Below are 19,324 nucleotides of genomic sequence, written 5' to 3'. Positions count from 1 at the left end.
CATTCAAAAACACCTTCGGGATTGTTAGAATGTTCTTTGATTCTTGGAGCCTTTTTTTCTTCCAGTGGTAGTTTGGGAAGGTGTACTTGATTGGCACCAGTGATATTTTTGTGTACACGTCCCATTTTCTTGTGTTTCTGGAAGAATGCAGGAAGGCAGCAGCGATCAAGTCTTGGGCTTTGAGGCATGGCCCGGTTTCTGTGAGGTAGCATGCCCGCCGGCTTCTGCCCCTTTTAGCGCTGCTGTTGAGGAGCACCCTCGTTCTGCCAACACACAATAAACACCACTTCTGAGCATGCACATTCGCCTGCAGAGCAAACACACCACTGCACAGGTCAAATCAAAAATCCTTCCTTTAATTAGATCTCTGTGTCGACTGAGGAAGAGGCACTACTTGGCTGTGGCACTAAACATGCCAAGTGGCAGGCAGCCAACCAATCAACACAGTCTAACCTGACCAGGACACAAACTGGCGATCTTCGACCAGTCTCTCCACCGATTTTGCCAGCATATTTGTATGTCTGGCAAAGGATTCAGTGACTCTTGCTTCAAGCTGGGTCAACACCAGGGCATCAGATTTGTTACACAGGAGTAAGAATTTGTAATGACAAGGACAGTCCATACAGCACATCTAGGTTTGCCATTTACCCGCATTCTGAAGTACCCAGCGCTGCTTTAACTTGGGACTTAACACCCCACAAGGATCCTGCCTCCTTACACAACATGGCAGGTTGTTATATACACTGACAGCTCTCTGCAAATGTGATATTAGTGTGGAATTTACCCAGAACTAATTTCAAAACTAGCAATTTTGGCAAATGTTTCAAACCCTGGCATACCAAATTTCCCCACATGGGACAATAAAGATTGACTGACTGACTGATAAGAAAGTTGACAATTTGGCCATTATAATTCATTTTAATAAACGTAATATTTGTTCCCAACTTGTAAAAACTGTAATCCATGGTTAAAATTCCTCTCCTCATTGTGCTGTGCACTGAACAAAGTAAAACCTTATATCTGAAGTAGTTCAGTGGGAACTGTTACAAGAAAAGATATTTAGCCACATATCTTTTATTATTTATTGTTGTAGCTAAACCCATTGCTAACTAGTTGCTAGATTGAAACTACAACAACGGTCACACTCTGGCAGCTGCTACTCAAGTTTCATACTAGCCCACCTACATATGACAACTGTATATTGAAACTACAAAACTTCTGAGTTAGCCTACAAAAAGACATTACCACTGTAACACTATTGACATTCAGCCACAATCAGCATATCACCTGGCCGTGATTGGTTCTCCAGTTGGGCCTCGGGTTGGTCCACCCAGAGCCGGTGATGTGGATCGTTACGGAATCTCTTGGTCTGGCCACAGCTGACACACCTCACCAGTGTCGTACACTCCCGATTTCTGCTCCCTGAGAAATCAAAGATGTTAGAAGACTCCCCGATTCTAGGTGACTTCTCTTCCCTCACTGCCATATCATTGGCCAGTTTGACTTACTCCTCGCCGTGAAGTAATCCACTTTAGGCCTGTATTTCAGTTGATTAATTTAAAAAATAGCATCTGCTATATATGCATTCCCTCCGTTTACCTTTATCCAGGTACAAGAACTAGACATGGTTATGCAACACGTCAAGGGTTTTACAGGCTTGTGTCAACTACCTATTACATAAATTATGCACATTCTAATTCAGGAACAGAACGACTTTGGAAAGGCTTTTTTAAACTTCATGCTTCGCTTACGAAATATTACTGTATTTATATCAACAGTTAAATGACGTTGCCACTGGGACTACTTACTTCTCTGTCTTACAGTTGCAGTGATTCCAGGCACAAGCACAGAGTAGCATTTCTTGCATAATGTTCTTTTTACTGAGGGATCCCTGCCAAAAAAAACACCACAATTTCAACATAACATCAAACTTCCGCCTTTATGAAATGTAATTTGCTTAACTAAACTTAACTGGAATCAACAAAATAATGTTAACCAAACAGTTCATTAGGCCTAATATCATATTCAGAATTTATTTCAGGCACACCTAAGTTAATGCTCTTAGCATACAGAATAGTTTTGTAGTACTTGTGTGGTCTGTGAAGACCTGAGTGAATAATAACAATGTCAAAAAGCCCTGCAATCCAACATTCGAAAGGAATCATCTCAATCTTTTCGAAATTGTAAAGAGAACAATAAAACTCACTGTCTCAACACCAGACGCTTAGAAATAGTTTTCTGGGTAAAGCAGTAAAAGCGTGCCAGCTCCACGTTCTCCGGGTTCTGAGCCAAGACGCAGTGCGCTGCCTGAAAAAGACGCCCAAGGCACAATTAATGAGACTCTTGGCCAGGCAGTGTACCAGAATTTCACAGAAAACAACTTCTAAATGTTTATGTATGACAGCAAAATAAAACAAATAACTACACCTACCTGATAAAGAAAGTTTAGTCTCTGAAAAGCTTCTTTATCTTTAATATTTCCTGACATTGTTGGGCTGTGTCACCACGACGAACTTGCCTGAAAGATACAACGGTGTCATAAAATTTTTCCCAACCATGAAGAATGCCTTTCTTGTTTACATTTTGAACAGGTGTGGCTCAAGTAAATCTATCGTTGTTTCTGTCGCAGAACTTTCGACACAAGCAATATTGGAAGCGCTATCCTAAAAAACTCTTCTTACTGTGAAAAGTGCCTGACACGGAACCGTAGAAATGTTAACACGGCAGTACAATTACATCAAGAAATACAAGCGTTGGGGAAAAGGCTATATGTTGTAAATGCATTTAGATCAAACCTACTCATTACCTACGCTCAACCTCTTTATGGTACCATCATAGCGAGGAGTGTTTTAAACCATATAGCGCTGCACCCCTTTAGAAAAAAAGGGAAATAAAACGTGTAGGCTACATGTGAACTTTAAATATAGACCCACTAGCCTGACTTTGACAACTTGAGGATTAAACAGGCTCACATTTTACTTAATAAAACTCAAAAGTAACTTAACATCTAATCAGAACGTGGCTTAATAGCCTACTATTTCTGTAATTTAGCATAACTTTCTGGAGCCTACATGAGTATACTTCATGTACTAAAAGTTGTAAATTGTACAAGCATAATTCTTTTAAATACTTACTTAGAAATTATTTGAAATTCAGCATTTACACATACTGAGTATTTAAATTACACAATTTATTTGAAAATACATTTAAGGAGCATTTGCATGTATTTGCAATTACTTTAAAATATGTCTTTAAAAACCATTTAAAATACTGAATTTTCAAATACAAAGTATTTAATTTAATTGAATTATTTGAAAATACTTTCACAACATAAGGCCAGTGGTGCAACATGTACAATTGCACCAAGTTGTTGCAAGACTTGAAAAGCACTTGATATATGAGAACCTATCACCACTGAAAGTTTTGTCTAATTAGAGGACAGTATTTTGATGAGAACGCATCGAGTGACTGCTGACGGCCCCAGGCCACTTTCACCGATTTCCATTATTAATTGGTAGTGAATATGCACAGCTGATTTCTATTTTATCAGTGTGTAACCTTACAAAATGTAAAAGATAGAACTGTATATGGCTGTTGAACACTCTGACAACAGAAAAAGCGAGGAAATACAGGAAAAGGCCACTAAATTTAAAAATATTGCATGGGTATAAATAAACTGGCAAGTAGCTTATCAAGTAATCTGAGTTTTTCATATCCCCATGCAAAGACATGCATGGGCATTTAGGCTACTGTCTGTTAGAGGCAGTACATGGGTTGTGTAAAATTGTCAGTGTAGGCTACCCTTGCCTCTTAATCCAAATTCAACCCCTAGCCCCTAGTAGTTCTCCTGGAGTGCCCACCGTATTATAACTCGCTGACATCACATCGAGGGCCACAGTTTGTACAAAGAACACTGAGATACTCCCTTTAGTATGAAGCCTACATTGTTGCTGGCTCAGTCATTTCTGTTGTCTATCACTGGGGTCCAGAGTACACTAACACTGTAGTAAATCCAAAATCCAACAATCTAACCATCCAATTAATTCTAATTCATACACAAAGTATTGTTTTTTTTTTTTTTTAAGTTTGTTTAGCCAGCCTCTCTAACTGCTCAACCATTCTTAACACCACTTGGAGATTCAGTTTGCCCGCCGTCTCTGCAACCACCATCCTCTCCATTGACTGCATGTTTGGTTGGGGTATATAAAGCCAATTGACTTGATTGGCAAATTGACAACAGGTGTGAAACAGGGTCATTATTTTTGAAATCATGGCATCTGAACATAATACATGTTATAATTGCAAATCTTTAAGCTAAATATTCCTGCAGTATTCTGCATATGCTACTGACTGTATAAAATTCTGAGATAAATAAATCCTGGTGAGACAATGATAATAATAATTTAAATATTATACTTTATTTTTATAATGAATTATAATAATTAATTTTATCAAATAGTTTGGTATGTATTTGAAAAAATTCAAAATATTTTAAAATTATATTTGTATTTGAATGTATTTTTAAAAGGCTCTAAATACTAAAGGTATTTTGTTTCCCATGTAAGTACTGGTTTAAAGTAATGTATTTCTTAAATACTATTTGTGAAGGTATTTGGTTTCCTATTCAAATCATTTAAATAGATCAAATACAAAGTATTTAATGTGTGAATGAATTTGAAAATACTTCAAATATGTATTTAAATACATTTTAAAATACAGATAGAAATACGTATTTGTATTTGACCCAGGTTTGGTTAGTACATAAGAAAAGTGAAGTGAGTCTCAGCCATGTTCTTGGGTTCATGAAACTGTCTGTACAGGCAAACATGTTATTATTGAGAAATCACTGAACATTCATGGAAATAGGACAGTAACTTATTTCTGAACTTCCCTCAGTGCCAGAAACAACACAAAAATACATCCCAGTTCAACGCTTCATGTATTCATGTCTCTTTGTACATAAAGTTACCAATATGTCATTGCCCACTCCTAAATCTTTTGGATCTGCTCACGTGTATGAACCATTTGTATTGGTTGGGATGGATATTGCTGGGAAACTGACTGCAATTCCAAGAGGCAATATGTACATTTGCCTCATGGTTGACCACAAAACAAAGTGGGTTGAGGCATATCCAATAAAGTCTAAGCAAGCGGAGGATATAGCATAATGCATTGTGGATTTTGTCAATAGGATTGGGGCTCTTAAAAGAATTCTCACCGACTACTTTTGGACATGTATACACATGTAGGCTGCAGAAATAATACTAAAATACTTCAGTAGTAAGTCACTAGTGCTCAGTGGATGTTTAAGTTACTTTTAGTGTTACTAACTAAAACGAGAGCCAGTCCCAAAGTTGTCAAAGTCAGACTAGTGGGTCTATATTTTGTAGGGGTGGTTTTATGGTTTTAAACACTCTGCACTTTAACACTTTAAACACATGGTAGGTTTTATCTGAATGCATTTACAGAATATAGCGTTTTTTTCCAGACGGTATTTCTCAATATAATTGTGCCACCGTGTTAACACATTACTACGGTTGCGGGTCAGGCACTCTTCACGGTAAGAATAAATTTTAGGATAGCGCTTCCGATATTTCTTCTGTCGAAAGTGCTGCGACGGAAACGGCGATAGATTTACTCACCAGCCACATCTGTCCAAAATGTAAACAGGTCAGGCAGTTTTCACGGTCGTGAAAAATTACTTTATAACATTACCTGGCTAGCTAACTCACAGTATGACAAACAGACGAGTAGACTAGCTAATTAATGATACGTTACTGTACCCAATGTGCGCTGTCGTTAACCAGCAAAAATATATTAATCTGGCTAACAAGCTAACTATTGCTGTTTTTGTTGGTGTCTTCCTCTTACTTGAGTGGCGAATCAATGGGAGCTCCGTGCAAAAGAACCTGCTTGCCTGCAGCAAACTGGGGAATCTCCACTAGGAGGATCTCCACGGAGAGGACCGGAAGCACGTGACCTCCATCTTCTTTTTCTCTAAATTTAATGGCGGATCGTAAACAACCGCGTATAGGTGCATACCGCCACCTACTGTACTGGAGTGTGTAACTTCAGGGCTTCATATACTTCAGATTACATAAAAGAAGGAACAACAAAAAAGAAACCTATATTTTACGATCTAATCCTGTATCTTTAAGGAAAATAAAGAGAGTCTTGCAGCACTCCCACATTTTCTCTCCCACCCCTAAAAGCCCTTCCAAATTCCATCCCCGTCCTAGCTCATATCTTATCACGTAAATTGTTCCTCTCTGAATTATATTTACTACACCTCATTATGACATGCTCAACATTTTCGGGAACATTTACAAATATCACATTTATCTGAAATACACTTTACCATTAAATAACGAGTTGAATTTAATCCAGTATGTCCAAATCTTAACCTTGAAAAAACCACTTCCTCTCTTCTGCACTTCCCTTTGAAAGCCTTCACCTTAATGGATTTCTGTATGCTGTAATAGTGTCTCCCTTTGATATCTATGTCTCACTTCTTCTGTCACGAATCCTTCACTGCCTTTCTTATTAACAATTTGGCCTCACCTTTTCCAAAAGGAACTTTCATTATTTAATTGTCATTTAATTTCAATGCTCTCTTTGCAATCTCATCTGCTTTCTCATTTCCCTCCACACCAACATGAGCAGGAACCCAACAAAATTGTACATTAATTCCAACTCTTTGCATTCCTAGCATTATCGTAAATATTTTCATCAATAAATCATCTCTTATTGTTACTTTTGAATTTAAACTATTAAGTGCTGCAGTAGAGCCTGAACAAATGACAACTCTCTCAGGCCTTACCTCTTCTTCCCATTGTAATCCTAAGATTATAGCAACTATTTCTGCTGTAAATACAGATAATCTATCATTCATTCTTTTGCATATGACTACATCAAACTCAGGTATGTACACTCCTGTTCCTACATGTCCACTCCCTGGATCTTTAGATCCATCAGTGATTGACATATCGTTATAATAATTCATCTTCACATAATCTTGAACCAAATATCCAATGTTATCCACATCCTTTTCAATCCATTCTCTCTTCTGCTCCACAAGTTGCAAGTCCACATTGGGCACTGGTAATATCCATGGAGGAACATTACCCCACACAATATTTGACCCATATTCTAACCTATTTAAATCGTATTCTTTTGCTGTTGTATTAATATTCCAACCAAATCCTTTACCTTTAAATTGTGAATATTCCCAACAATTACACAGAACCTTTGTTGTAGGTTGTTCCTCTCCAGATCCATTTAACTTAACCCAATATGCCAATGACAACTTTGAACGTCTTAAATATAATGGTAGTTCATCAGCTTCCACCAGTAGTGCATTAGTAGGAGTTGTTTTAATTGCACCAATACTGAGTCTTAGAGCTCTGAACTGTATTCTGTCTAATTGTTCCAAAACACTCTTGGCTGCTGCTCCATACACCATACACCCATAATCAATACATGATTGTATTAAGGCCCTATAGATATCCAGTAATGACAGTTTATCTGCTCCCCATTCATAACCAGATACTGCTCTCATGAGATTCAGTACTTTTTTACATCTTGTTTCAATATGTTTAACATGAGTTCTCCACATACATTTCTCATCAAACCATAACCCTAGGTATTTGAACTCTGTAACCCTTTCCATACCTTGGCCATACAATTTAAGCTGCATATTACCTATCCTTCTCTTTCTGGTAAAGAATATGTAGCATGACTTTGCAACTGACATCTTAAATCTCCAGTCATATGACCATCTTTCAACATTCAATATAGCACTCTGAATGCTATTAGTCACATGTCTAATATTTTCCCTCTTTTCCATATAGCCCCATCATCTGCATAAAGCGATGACCCAATATCTCTACCAACATTCATAAAAATATAATTTATCATAATGTTAAACAGAATAAGGCTAATAGCACTACCTTGAGGAATACCATTTACAATATCACAATCATCTGAAACAGCATCATCAACTTTAACACGGAATGTCCGACTAGACAGGAAATCTAAAACCCAGTTGTATAGCCTTCCACCAATACCCATTTTACACATTTTAATCAATAGTCCTTCTCTCCACATGGAATCATAAGCTTTCTCAATATCAAAATACACTATAGCCATGACCTCTTTCATACTAATTGCTTTTTCTGCCTCATTACTAACTTTCTCTAAAGCATCTAGCGTAGATCTACCTTTATGGAATCCACTTTGACATGAGTTTAGCAATCCTCTTTGTTCTAAACAGTATGACGATCTACGAACAATTATCTTTTCCATCCATTTACACAAGTGAGATGTCAACGCTATAGGCCTGTAGTTTCCTGCATTAGCTGGGTCTTTGCCAGGCTTACCAAAAGGTAGAATCAAAGCACTATTCCAACCGCAAGGCATTACACCTTCTCTCCATATGTTATTAAACAGGTTTAATATAATTTTCAAGATTTCATCTGGTAATTGTCTAAACATAGCATAGCATAATTGGTCTTGTCCTGGAGCAGTATATCCACTTCCCTCCAAGGCCATTTTCAACTCAAGTAATGTAAAGTCCATATCAAGTGATGATCCATCACTATCCTTTTTCTTTGTTACATCAGCATTTGCTCTTAAAATGTCATCTTTTCGTTGTTTATGTATCTCATCTAAATGACTTCCACTATGTACACTTGCAAACTTCTTACCCAATAGATCAGCTTTTTCCTTATTTGTAATTGCCAGATATTCTCCATCTATCATCACTGGGATTTTAACAGATTTTCTTTTCCCACTCAATTCTATTGTCATTCTATTCAATGTCAATTCTATTCATCTGCCAATGGAGGAGCAGAATTGCCTCCATGCATTATTCTTGGATGATTTAATAATTTTCCATGCCACAGCTCTCTTCCTTTGATAATCAATCAGATTATCTTGACTCAAATGATTTCTTAATTTTCTGAATGCATGATTTCTTTCTTTCATAGCATTTTTACATTCATCATTCCACCATGGAACCGTTTTCTTTTTCACATTCACTGTGCTCTTAGGAATGCATATTGATGCAGCACTAATAATCATGGAAGTCACTGCTCCTGTGCAGCTATCTACATCACCCTCCATAGATATTCTTTCAGTGGACTCAATACAACATTCTCAAAAATTTTCCTAGTCAGCTTTAGGAAAACACCTTCTTTCAATTACGTTACCTTCCTGTACATACATATCAAAATTCAAAGAGCATAATATCGGAAAGTGATCACTCCTTATGTTAGAATCCTTCTTTACATTCCATTCACATGAATTACTCATATTTCCAGAGACTAAGGTATGATCTAGGTATGAAACTGAATTTCTTGTAACATCCGCCCTGGTACCTCTTCTATCATTGAGACAATAAGTGATCTCTCCTCGATTAGTTCTTCAACTACTTCTCCATTTGTGTCAGTATGTTCACTGCCACATAGACTATTGTGAGCATTAAAGTCCCCACACCATATTTCTCTTCAATCAACACTTTCTGAGATCTCATGAAATATTTTCATTGACAACTTCTTACAAGGATTATAAAAATGGACTAATTCGATATCTCCTCTGGGACTACACATTTCTATCACTATACATTCATACTCATTTGGGACATTTACTCTTCTATATGCTATAGTTTCCTTAATGAATGTTACACATCCTCCACTTTGTTTTCCTATTCTGTCACATCTATAACCTGTAACCTGACATGACAAAGTCCAAGTGAGGTCTTAACCACGTTTCTTGTATACAAATAACATCAGGTGCAACTTCCAGATCAGCTACAACCTTCTTAAACTCTTGTCTATTAGCAATTAAACTTCTGGCATTCCATTGGAGGATATGAAATACCATAAGGAAGCTAATAACCTTGAGGCAGTCCATCATAATTGGAAGGGTTCAACATCTCATGAATCAGATCAGCCTTAACTTCTTTAATCCCCAATATCTCTATAGCTGCCTCTACAAATGTCTTGATTCTGTCACTTTTTTTCTTTTGTTGCATTGCCACATTCACAGTCTTACAGATGAAAGCAACAAAGCTGATTTTATCCACAATCAATGCGTCCTCATTAATCTCCTTTATACATGGATTTATTTCTGTTTGTCTCTGACTTGGGGTGGAAGACGGAACCTCTGTTGGTCGTCTATTCTCAAACTCTCTTGCGCTATTTACCACATTACGCCTTGGCGGGGGCATGCCCCATACCTATACAGCACAGAGAGTTTGGCACTTTTCAGGGTTCCCCACAGAAATAACCACAAGAGCCACAGACACTCAGCCCTTAAAAACATTCAATTTTGTACATTCTCACCCCATTTCAACAGACAGAATTCATAAACAACTTCACATGTCCACACAATAAAGCCCCAAACTAAGGGGATTTTGCGTTTTCTCTTTCTTCTTCTCATTCTTCTTCTTCTTATTTTTCCTGCTGCCTATCCCACTAACAACAAAATACCCATACCTTTTTACTCTAAAACATTTCCAGTTTTAACAGCTAGTCTGCTGTGGCCTAGTGGGCAAGGTTACAGTCTTGGGAACATGGGGTACTAGGTTCAAGCCCAGCTAGGAACATGTTTTTTTAACCTGCTTTTACCCTCACTAATAATTGTCTACTACTTCTCAATTATTGCTTTTGCACCATATCTACCCGCCGTTCAGCGAACGTATACACTGCATTATGATGTACCGTCTGAACATTCAGTTATTAACCGGCTACAATATTGCAAAGCCATATGGATTCAACGGGAGCTCTTCTGTGCTTACTGGCCTGTGTTCTTCTTTAAAACCACGGACAGGTTTGCTAATGATATTTCACGCATTGCATAGCTATGTCATGGTGCTGCACTAACAAAGTCACAGACTGGTAAACCTCCGGTTGAACGATTGAATCCCTCCTCGCCCTCAGGCAGATAATTTCCTCTTTTACACTAACGTTTTCTTACGCTTATATTTGCTTTACCAAAACTCACTCAGGACCACCCATGTGCATTTCATGACGGCAAATGTATTCCTTTTATTAAAAAGTTACACCAGTTCACCACTGTGTAATTTCTACTAACTATATTTCTTCACTTGGCTACTGTACAAAACCTTCTTATGGGCAAACGCCACGTTTCTACATTCATGTTACCTCGCCCTGTTCTCTATCTAGCCACATGCAAACAATTACTACGTATGTACGTTCTGCAACTCCCCATATTATAATTACTCACTCATAATTATAACTACTAGTATTGAACATGAGAAAAGCACATCAGTGCAATAGATTTCACATGTTATTTAACCCTCCACTTTAACAACAAATGTTTCATACAGACTGTTATATATACCGTTCGATAAGGAAACTAAGCTCGCTCATGGTTACTTCATTTACTTCTCACTATAGTCTGTGATCACGTCATCCTTCACCTACATGCCCATTCTGCTGAAAACATAAAAGTGCATCTCCACGAAATAACAGACAACGGAGCAGGACAGAAGGTTACACAAGTTGCGACCTAGGGAGCTCTAATTCTATGGGCTTGCTGATTCTTTTGTCAATCAAGGCTCGTTGGATGGCCGTCAAATCCGTGAGTACGTACACTGGCCATATTTCACCTGCGTTTCTGACGCGTTTACGCCACCGCACCCTTTGTCACAGCCACTGTTTTACATATATAGCAAACAGAAACTGCTAAACGGTGTACGCTCATCAGACTGTACAAATTCGCACAAGGACAGCCATAATCCACAACTGTTTCTTACAGGGTCACTTCGCATTTCTCACTCTCATAAATGGTAAATGGACTGCATTTATATAGCGCTTTTATCCAAAGCGCTTTACAATTGATGCCTCTCATTCGCCAGAGCAGTTAAGGGTTAGGTGTCTTGCTCAAGGACACTTCGACACGCCCAGGGGTTTGAACCAGAAACCCACCGACTGCCAGACAATCACTCTTACCTTCTGAGCCATGTCGCCCCATAATAAAACGCTTTGCAAAAAGAAATGATATCTCATATAAAACACATTTTCAGCGTACACAAATCCCAAGTTACTCACACATACAAGACATACACCGTCTATAATTCTTGAAAGAATTGAGGAAATATTGGGTAGCATTGCTTTGGAATACATCTTATTTAATTTTGGTGAGGCAAGATAGCCTATATTGTTTGTAGTACCGTAACTTGGGGACATTTTGATATCAATACTTTTAATGGCAGGCCTGGATTTTGGCAGTCTGAATGAATGAGTTATAGACGGTGTATGTCTTGTATGTATGAGTAACTTGGCATTTGTGTACGTTGAAAACGTGTTTTTTTATGAGATGTGTTACACTGGATCTGGCTAGCTCACTTTACTTCACTTTTTTAGCTGCATCAGCATAAGATACCTGGTTTTTTACTTTATATTTCTGCACCTCTCTAGCTTGCCTTTGAACAGGGCATCCTCCAAAAGCAGCACTGTGTTCACCGCCACAGTTGCAACATTTGATTTTTACATCTTGACCACATTTTCCATATTCATGTTCACCCCCACATCTTGCACATCTTTGCTTTCCTTTACATTGTCCAGCAGTGTGTCCCATTCTTTGACACTTGAAACATCAAGTGCTGGGATAAACTCTTTGACATCATAACTCATATACCCCATTCTTACTTTCTTAGGCATAACATTTTCAAACTCAAGGACTACTGACAGGCTATCAGTTTTCACACCCTTCCTATGCGTTTGTAGTCTTGTAGCTTTCACCACCTTTCCTCCTTTCAATTCCTGGATTATCTCATCCATTGACATTGACAAAGGTACATCATAAATAATACTTCTAAGCTTTGCTGCATTCCCTGGGATATGAGAGCTGATCCTTTCTCCATTCAGTGTTTCCGCAATGAGAATCTTATCTCTTTGCCGTTAATCTGTAGCAAAAATCAAAAGCTGCCTGTTACTTAAATATTTAGCAAACTTGATCTTTACCATTTCTTTCTCAATTGCTTTCGTCAGTTTTAGTGGGTGAAAATGCCCTTCTTCTTTTCTGAATGTTACCATCACTTTCCATTCAGTTTGTCCATCCTCCTTCCTCATACTTGTCTTTGTAGCTCTCACTTTTTTGGCCACGCCGCCCAACTCCAAACCAGAACAGCCAGAACTGTCAATCCTATTTCTCCTCTTTCTAGATGCATCCTGCCATGGCATATTATCGCTATTATTGGGCTAGAACAGTGACAGTTAAATTTTGGCATTGAAAACAAAACCTGAACTGAAAAAGGAAAGATTGAAACACTTGTATTGGAAAAAGTTGTATTGGCACTGAAACAAGTATTGGCACTGAAAAAAGTTCCACTGAAAAATAAAACACAGGCATTAAAAAAATTACAATCTTACAATCTTATTTTATTTTGATATTTTTTGCGTTATGATGTGTTTTATAATGTCAATCTTCAGATTTTTTTCTTCCTGTCTGTCTTTTTTCAGTGAGTTTTTTTTTTTTTTTTTACGCTGTCATGGTGGCTAATATCACAAGACTAGTAGAGATGAATGCTGCTGAGACTAAAGATTGCAAAGTCAAGATACAATACCATGGAACAAGAAATGCCCCGTCTCATCAAGGAAAAGAAGGAGCTGAAAGAAAAAGTAACGGAGTTGGAGCGGTGCAAGAGACGCTGGCACCTCAAAATCCATGGTCTGAAAGAAAAAGACGACAAACACATCCGAGACATTGTCATAGATATCCTGTCCAAAATAGCACTGCAGTGGGCTACCTCGATGGAAACAGTGGTTGATACTGTTCACCGCCTCGGAAGGAGAGAAGAGGGGAGACACCGTCAGGTCATCCTGCAGTTTGCTATGAGATACCATCGGGATGCCATCTGGAAGCTGTCCAAAAACTCCAAGATCTGCAAAGACTTGGGGATTCACTTCAAGCAAGACTTCTGCAAAGCCGACAGAGAGGCTCACGTGGCTGCATGGCTGAGGATGGAGCAAGCCAGGGCGGCAGGAAAGAATGTGTACTACAGAGGACATGTGGGCTACATCAATGGAAACAGGGTTACTCCAGATTAGATAGCCTAAACGTAACAACGTGCCATTTATTTCGCACTCTCAGACGTTTGAGAGTCCTACCTCAGAGGTTCTATGTTAATACTCACATCTTAGATGTTCTCTTTTGAAACCGTAACAATGTCCTAGGATTTTTATTGTGTGTTGTAATTAAAAGAAGTTTTGTTATACCTATTAATAAGGCGAGGGAGATGGCATGGCAAAAAATAGCTGACAGACTAAATGTGTAAGTTATACAAGCCTACTACTATTGTTTCATGTTACATGTGTATTTCGCTTTGTAATCATCTTATTTCTCTATGCTCTTTTCTTTTATCTATTTTATGTAAAGTACTTTGAATTGCCTCTGTATGAAATGTGCTACACAAATAAACTTACCTTGCCTTGCCAATTATTAATAAATGAACATTCAGATCACTAGACTGTGTGGCTATATTATCAGTAGGCTAGATAATATCAGATGTATGTTTAAAATAATGGTGTAGGCCAACTTAGGAGAACCGACATAACTACAATGCATTTAGGCTGTTAATTAGCCCAATTGGGTGAGGTATGTGAACCCCACTGACCTAGTAACCCTTGTGTCATGGTCCTGTGTTCCTGTCTGTGTTTCCCTTGTTGGGCCGCCAGATGGCGGCACTTCTGTTGTGTCCTGCTCCCCTCCTGTTAATTGTATGATTGTTTCAATTGTCTCGTTATCCCATCATTGTTCCCACCTGTGTCTTATCCCCTCCTTCTGGTTTGATTGTTTTTTGAGTTCACCTGTGTCTTGTTACCCCTGTCTATTTAAGTTCTCTGTTCCCTTGACTCGGGTGCTGGTTCCTTGCGTTTGTTCTGCCTTGTGTTTGTTACCGATGTATGTTCAGTCCATTTATACCTGCCCGCGTTCTTTTACCTGTTAGTGTTTGTTCCCTGACTTACATGTACCTGCCTGCTTGTGTTTGTTTCCTGACTTGTTTTGTTCTTGACTTGTTTTGTTCTTGACTTGTTTTGTTCTTGACTTGTTTTGTTCTTGACTTGTTTTGTTCTTGACTTGTTTTGTTCTTGACTTGTTTAGTTCCTGATTTGTTTAGTTCCTGACTTGTTGATTTGCCCTTGTGTTCTGCCTGCCTGCGTTCTGCCCTGACTGTGTTCTGCCCTGCCCGTGTTTGAGTTCCTCTTGTTTTCTGTTTTATTTAGAGATTTTTTGAGTTCGTGTTTTTCCCTTTGTGGCCTTGCCTGTTCCTTGTTTGTTCACCTTGTGTTAGTAAAGTCTTTGTTAATTTTCCCTTTTGAGTTTGTGTTTTTTTTTTCCCTCTGCGTTTGGGTCCCCCCTACCCGGACCGTCACAGAAGGAACCAGCCAGTGTGGGACCCAGCAGAGGTGTTTTTTTTTTTTTTTTTTTTTTTTTTTTTTTTTTTTTTGGTTGTTCGTTGTTTGTGTTTGTTTATCATGCCACCGGGGTGGTGGAGTGACCCGGAGGACTCGCCACCCAGCGACTGGGAGTCCCTCGCCCTTGAGCTTCCCAGTGCCCGGGGTGGGCGGTCACGGAGGCGCCGTGGTCGGGCTGCCTCCCGGTCGGCCAGACCTTCAGCTGCCCAGCCAGCGGTTCCCGGCCCTGCGTCATTCGAAGGGACTCGACTGGCGATCTTTCCAGGGCCCGGCCCGCGGGGGTCCCGCCGGTCCCGTCCAGCTGCCCAGCCTGGTTCCCTACGGCTGTGGTCTGTGTTCCTGTCCCCTGCCCAGCCCAGTCGGCAGGGCCCTCGGCCTGCTCCACCCCAAGTCCAGGAAGGGCCTTCACGGCCTGCTCTGCTCCAAGTCCCGGAGGGGCCTTCACGGCCTGCTCTGCCTCAAGTCCCGGAGCGGCCTTCACGGCCTGCTCTGCCTCAAGTCCCGGAGCGGCCTTCACGGCCTGCTCTGCCTCATGTCCCGGAGCGGCCTTCACGGCCTGCTCTGCCTCGAGCCCCGGAGAGGCTACCAGATCCGCCTCGAGCCCCGGAGAGGCTCCCAGATCCGCCTCGAGCCCCGGAGAGGCTCCCAGATCTGCCTCGAGCCCCGGAGAGGCTCCCAGAGCCGCCTCGAGCTCCGGAGAGGCCCCCAGAGCCGCCTCGAGCTCCGGAGAGGCCCCCAGAGCCGCCTCGAGCCCGGAGAGGCCCCCAGAGCCGCCTCGAGCCCCGGAGAGGCCCCCAGAGCCGCCTCCAGCCCGGAGAGGCCCCCAGAGCCGCCTCCAGCCCCGGAGAGGCCCCCAGAGCCGCCTCCAGCCCCGGAGGTCCCGCCTGCTCTGACCCTTCCGCGGAGGCCGCCTGCTACACCCAAGTTTCGGGCTTTACTTGTGCCTCGAGCCCCGGGGGGGCCTCCGGAGCCGCCTCAAGCCCCAGGGGGGCCTCCGCAGCTGCCTCGAGTCCCGGGGGGGCCTCCGGAGCCGTCCAGAGCTCCGGAGAGGCCTCCAGAGCCGTCCAGAGCCCCGGAGAGGACAACGGTCCCTTCTGTTGTCCCGCAGGGGCCGCCGCAGACTGCTCTGGCCGCCCCGCAGGCTAAGCCACCTGCCTTGCCCCCTAGCGTTTGTGCTCCCCCTGGCGTTCGTTCTCCCCCTGGCGTTTGTGCTCCCCCTGGCGTTCGTTCTCCCCCTGGCGTTTGTGCTCCCCCTGGCGTTCGTTCTCCCCCTAGCGTTCGTGCTCCCCCTAGTGTTCTCGCGCCCCCCAGTGTCCGTTCTTCCCCTAGTGTTCTTGCTCTCCCTAGTGTCCACACCTTGCCCCCTGGCATTCGTGCTTCCCCTGGCGTTCGTGCTTCCCCTGGCGTTCGTGCTTCCCCTGGTTTCGTCGCTCCCCCCAGTGGTCGTCCCTCCCCCGGTGTCCGTCCTTCCCCCAGTGGTCGTCCTGCCCCCGGTCTCGTCGCTCCCCCCAGTGGTCGTCCCTCCCCCGGTCTCGTCGCTCCCCCTGGTGTCCATTCTCCCTTTGGTGTCTGTCCTCCCAACCGTGTGTCCGTGTGTTCCCCGGCCCCCCTGTCTAATTGTCTGCCCGCCTGTTTGTCTGTTAGTCTACCCGTATGTGTGTCAGCCAGTTTGTTGGCCTGTTTGTCTGCCCCCCAGGCCGTCAGCCCATCGGCCAACGTGTTTGCCCGCCTGTCTGCCTGTCTGTCTGTGTGCCAGTCCGCGTGTGTTTTGTCTTGTTTGCCTGTGTGTCAGTCCCTATGTCAGTTGTTGGGTTCCCCCCTCGCCTTCCCTGTCTGCCTGTCCCTTTGTGTGTCCATCGGTGTCGCCGTGTGCCTCCCCGCCTGCTTGTCCCTGTGTCTGTCTTTTTAGGTCTCCCTATTGTGCCAGTATCTGGCAGTCTGTTTCCCCCTCAGTCTTGTCCAACCCAGTCCAGTGTTGTCGTGCCCTGTCTCGTTGCTGTCCTGTGTCCACCTCGCCCCAGTCCAGTCCTGTATGTCTGCCTTGCCCCTGTCCAAGTCCCCCCTGGTTTCCTGAGTTCCCCTTGGTTTCCTGAGTCCCCCTGTCAGTGCAGGCCCTGATTTTCCCCCGAGTCGCCCGATGTGCGGGTCCTGAGTTTCCCCCGAGTCGCCCGATGTGCGGGCCCTGAGTTTCCCCCGAGTCGCCCGATGTGCGGGTCCTGAGTTTCCCCCGAGTCGCCCGATGTGCGGGCCCTGAGTTTCCCCCGAGTCGCCCGATGTGCGGGCCCTGAGTTTCCCCCGTGTCGCCCGAGTGCGAGCCCTGAGTCTCCCCGTGTCGCCCGGGTCCTGCCCAGCCCTGAGTCTCCCCGTGTCACCCGGGTCCTGCCCAGCCCTGAGTCTCCCCGTGTCGCCCGGGTCCTGCCCAGCCCTGAGTCTCCCCGTGTCGCCCGGGTCCTGCCCAGCCCTGAGTCTCCCCGTGTCGCCCGGTTCCTGCCCAGCCCTGAGTCTCCCCGTGTCGCCCTGTTTTCCTAGTTCCTGAGTTTTGTCCCAAGTTTTCCTGTGTTCTGTTTTCCCCCGTCCTCCTGTTTCCCCGTCCGAGTCCAGTCCCGAGTCCTGCATCCCGTTCCAGTCCCGAGTCCCGTCCTGTTCCTGTACAGTCCTGTTTCTGCCCTGAGTCCTGTGTCCAGTCCTGTTCCTGCCCTGAGTCCTGTGTCCAGTCCTGTTCCTGCCCTGAGTCCTGTTTCCAGCCCTGAGTTCCCGTCCAGCCCCGAGTCTTGTTCTTGTCTTGTTCCTTTCCTGTCCACTCCAGCCCCGAGTCTTGTTGTCTTGTTCCTGTCCTGCCCAGTCCAGCCCCGAGTCTTGTCTTGTTCCTGTCCTGCCCAGTCCAGCCCCGAGTCTTGTCTTGTTCCTGTCCTGCCCAGTCCAGCCCCGAGTCTTGTTGTCTTGTCCCTGTCCTGTCCAGTCTTGTTCCTGCCCCAGTCCTGTTCCTGCTCTGTGTCCAGTCCCTGTTCCTGTCTGAGTCCTGTTCCCCCGTCAGAGTCCGGTCCAGAGTCTTGTTCCTGTGTTCTGTCCCTGTTCTTGTCTTGTCCAGTCCTGAATCCGGCCTCCAGCCCCACCCTCTGTTGACTCCCTCCCCGGGTCGGCCTCCTGGGACGTCAGGAGCCGTCCCTTGGGGGGGGGGGTACTGTCATGGTCCTGTGTTCCTGTCTGTGTTTCCCTTGTTGGGCCGCCAGATGGCGGCACTTCTGTTGTGTCCTGCTCCCCTCCTGTTAATTGTATGATTGTTTCAATTGTCTCGTTATCCCATCATTGTTCCCACCTGTGTCTTATCCCCTCCTTCTGGTTTGATTGTTTTTTGAGTTCACCTGTGTCTTGTTACCCCTGTCTATTTAAGTTCTCTGTTCCCTTGACTCGGGTGCTGGTTCCTTGCGTTTGTTCTGCCTTGTGTTTGTTACCGATGTATGTTCAGTCCATTTATACCTGCCCGCGTTCTTTTACCTGTTAGTGTTTGTTCCCTGACTTACATGTACCTGCCTGCTTGTGTTTGTTTCCTGACTTGTTTTGTTCTTGACTTGTTTTGTTCTTGACTTGTTTTGTTCTTGACTTGTTTTGTTCTTGACTTGTTTTGTTCTTGACTTGTTTAGTTCCTGATTTGTTTAGTTCCTGACTTGTTGATTTGCCCTTGTGTTCTGCCTGCCTGCGTTCTGCCCTGACTGTGTTCTGCCCTGCCAGTGTTTGAGTTCCTCTTGTTTTCTGTTTTATTTAGAGATTTTTTGAGTTCGTGTTTTTCCCTTTGTGGCCTTGCCTGTTCCTTGTTTGTTCACCTTGTGTTAGTAAAGTCTTTGTTAATTTTCCCTTTTGAGTTTGTGTTTTTTTTTTCCCGC

General features: G+C 43.0%; 1 protein-coding gene across 4 annotated transcripts; it reads right to left on the bottom strand.

Annotated features, from left to right (window-relative positions):
• Window positions 1–85: 85 nt before the first annotated feature.
• rpp21 (ribonuclease P 21 subunit) lies at window positions 86–6,029 on the bottom strand. Of its 4 annotated transcripts, none has more exons than XM_064332718.1 (6): window positions 5,872–6,029; window positions 2,432–2,518; window positions 2,207–2,307; window positions 1,809–1,891; window positions 1,288–1,422; window positions 86–263 (listed from the first exon to the last, which is right to left on the bottom strand). In XM_064332718.1, the coding sequence occupies exons 2-6, from the start codon at window positions 2,486–2,488 to the stop codon at window positions 166–168; spliced, it is 474 nt and encodes a 157-aa protein (XP_064188788.1). In that variant the 5' UTR covers window positions 2,489–2,518; window positions 5,872–6,029; the 3' UTR covers window positions 86–165. The 4 variants fall into 4 exon arrangements, with proteins under 4 accessions (XP_064188788.1, XP_064188791.1, XP_064188789.1 ...); XM_064332721.1 differs by having other exon boundaries at window positions 5,733–5,873; XM_064332719.1 differs by lacking the exon at window positions 5,872–6,029 and adding an exon at window positions 5,643–5,865.
• Window positions 6,030–19,324: the final 13,295 nt, after the last annotated feature.

The sequence above is a fragment of the Anguilla rostrata genome, chromosome 4 (assembly GCF_018555375.3).
Source record: "Anguilla rostrata isolate EN2019 chromosome 4, ASM1855537v3, whole genome shotgun sequence".
Classification (NCBI taxonomy): Eukaryota; Metazoa; Chordata; class Actinopteri; order Anguilliformes; family Anguillidae; genus Anguilla; species Anguilla rostrata.
This window is presented reverse-complemented; position numbering and strand designations above follow the sequence as displayed.

What these genes read in the sequence shown, in the direction of transcription:
- rpp21 (XM_064332718.1), bottom strand. Translation starts at nt 2,488, where the DNA reads ATGTCAGGAAATATTAAAGATAAAGAAGCTTTTCAGAGACTAAACTTT. An exon ending in GACTAAACTTTCTTTATCAG is followed by an intron (nt 2,308 to 2,431) that starts GTAGGTGTAGTT and finishes CGTCTTTTTCAG; the next exon opens with GCAGCGCACTGCGTCTTGGC. An exon ending in AAGCGTCTGGTGTTGAGACA is followed by an intron (nt 1,892 to 2,206) that starts GTGAGTTTTATT and finishes TTTTTTTGGCAG; the next exon opens with GGATCCCTCAGTAAAAAGAA.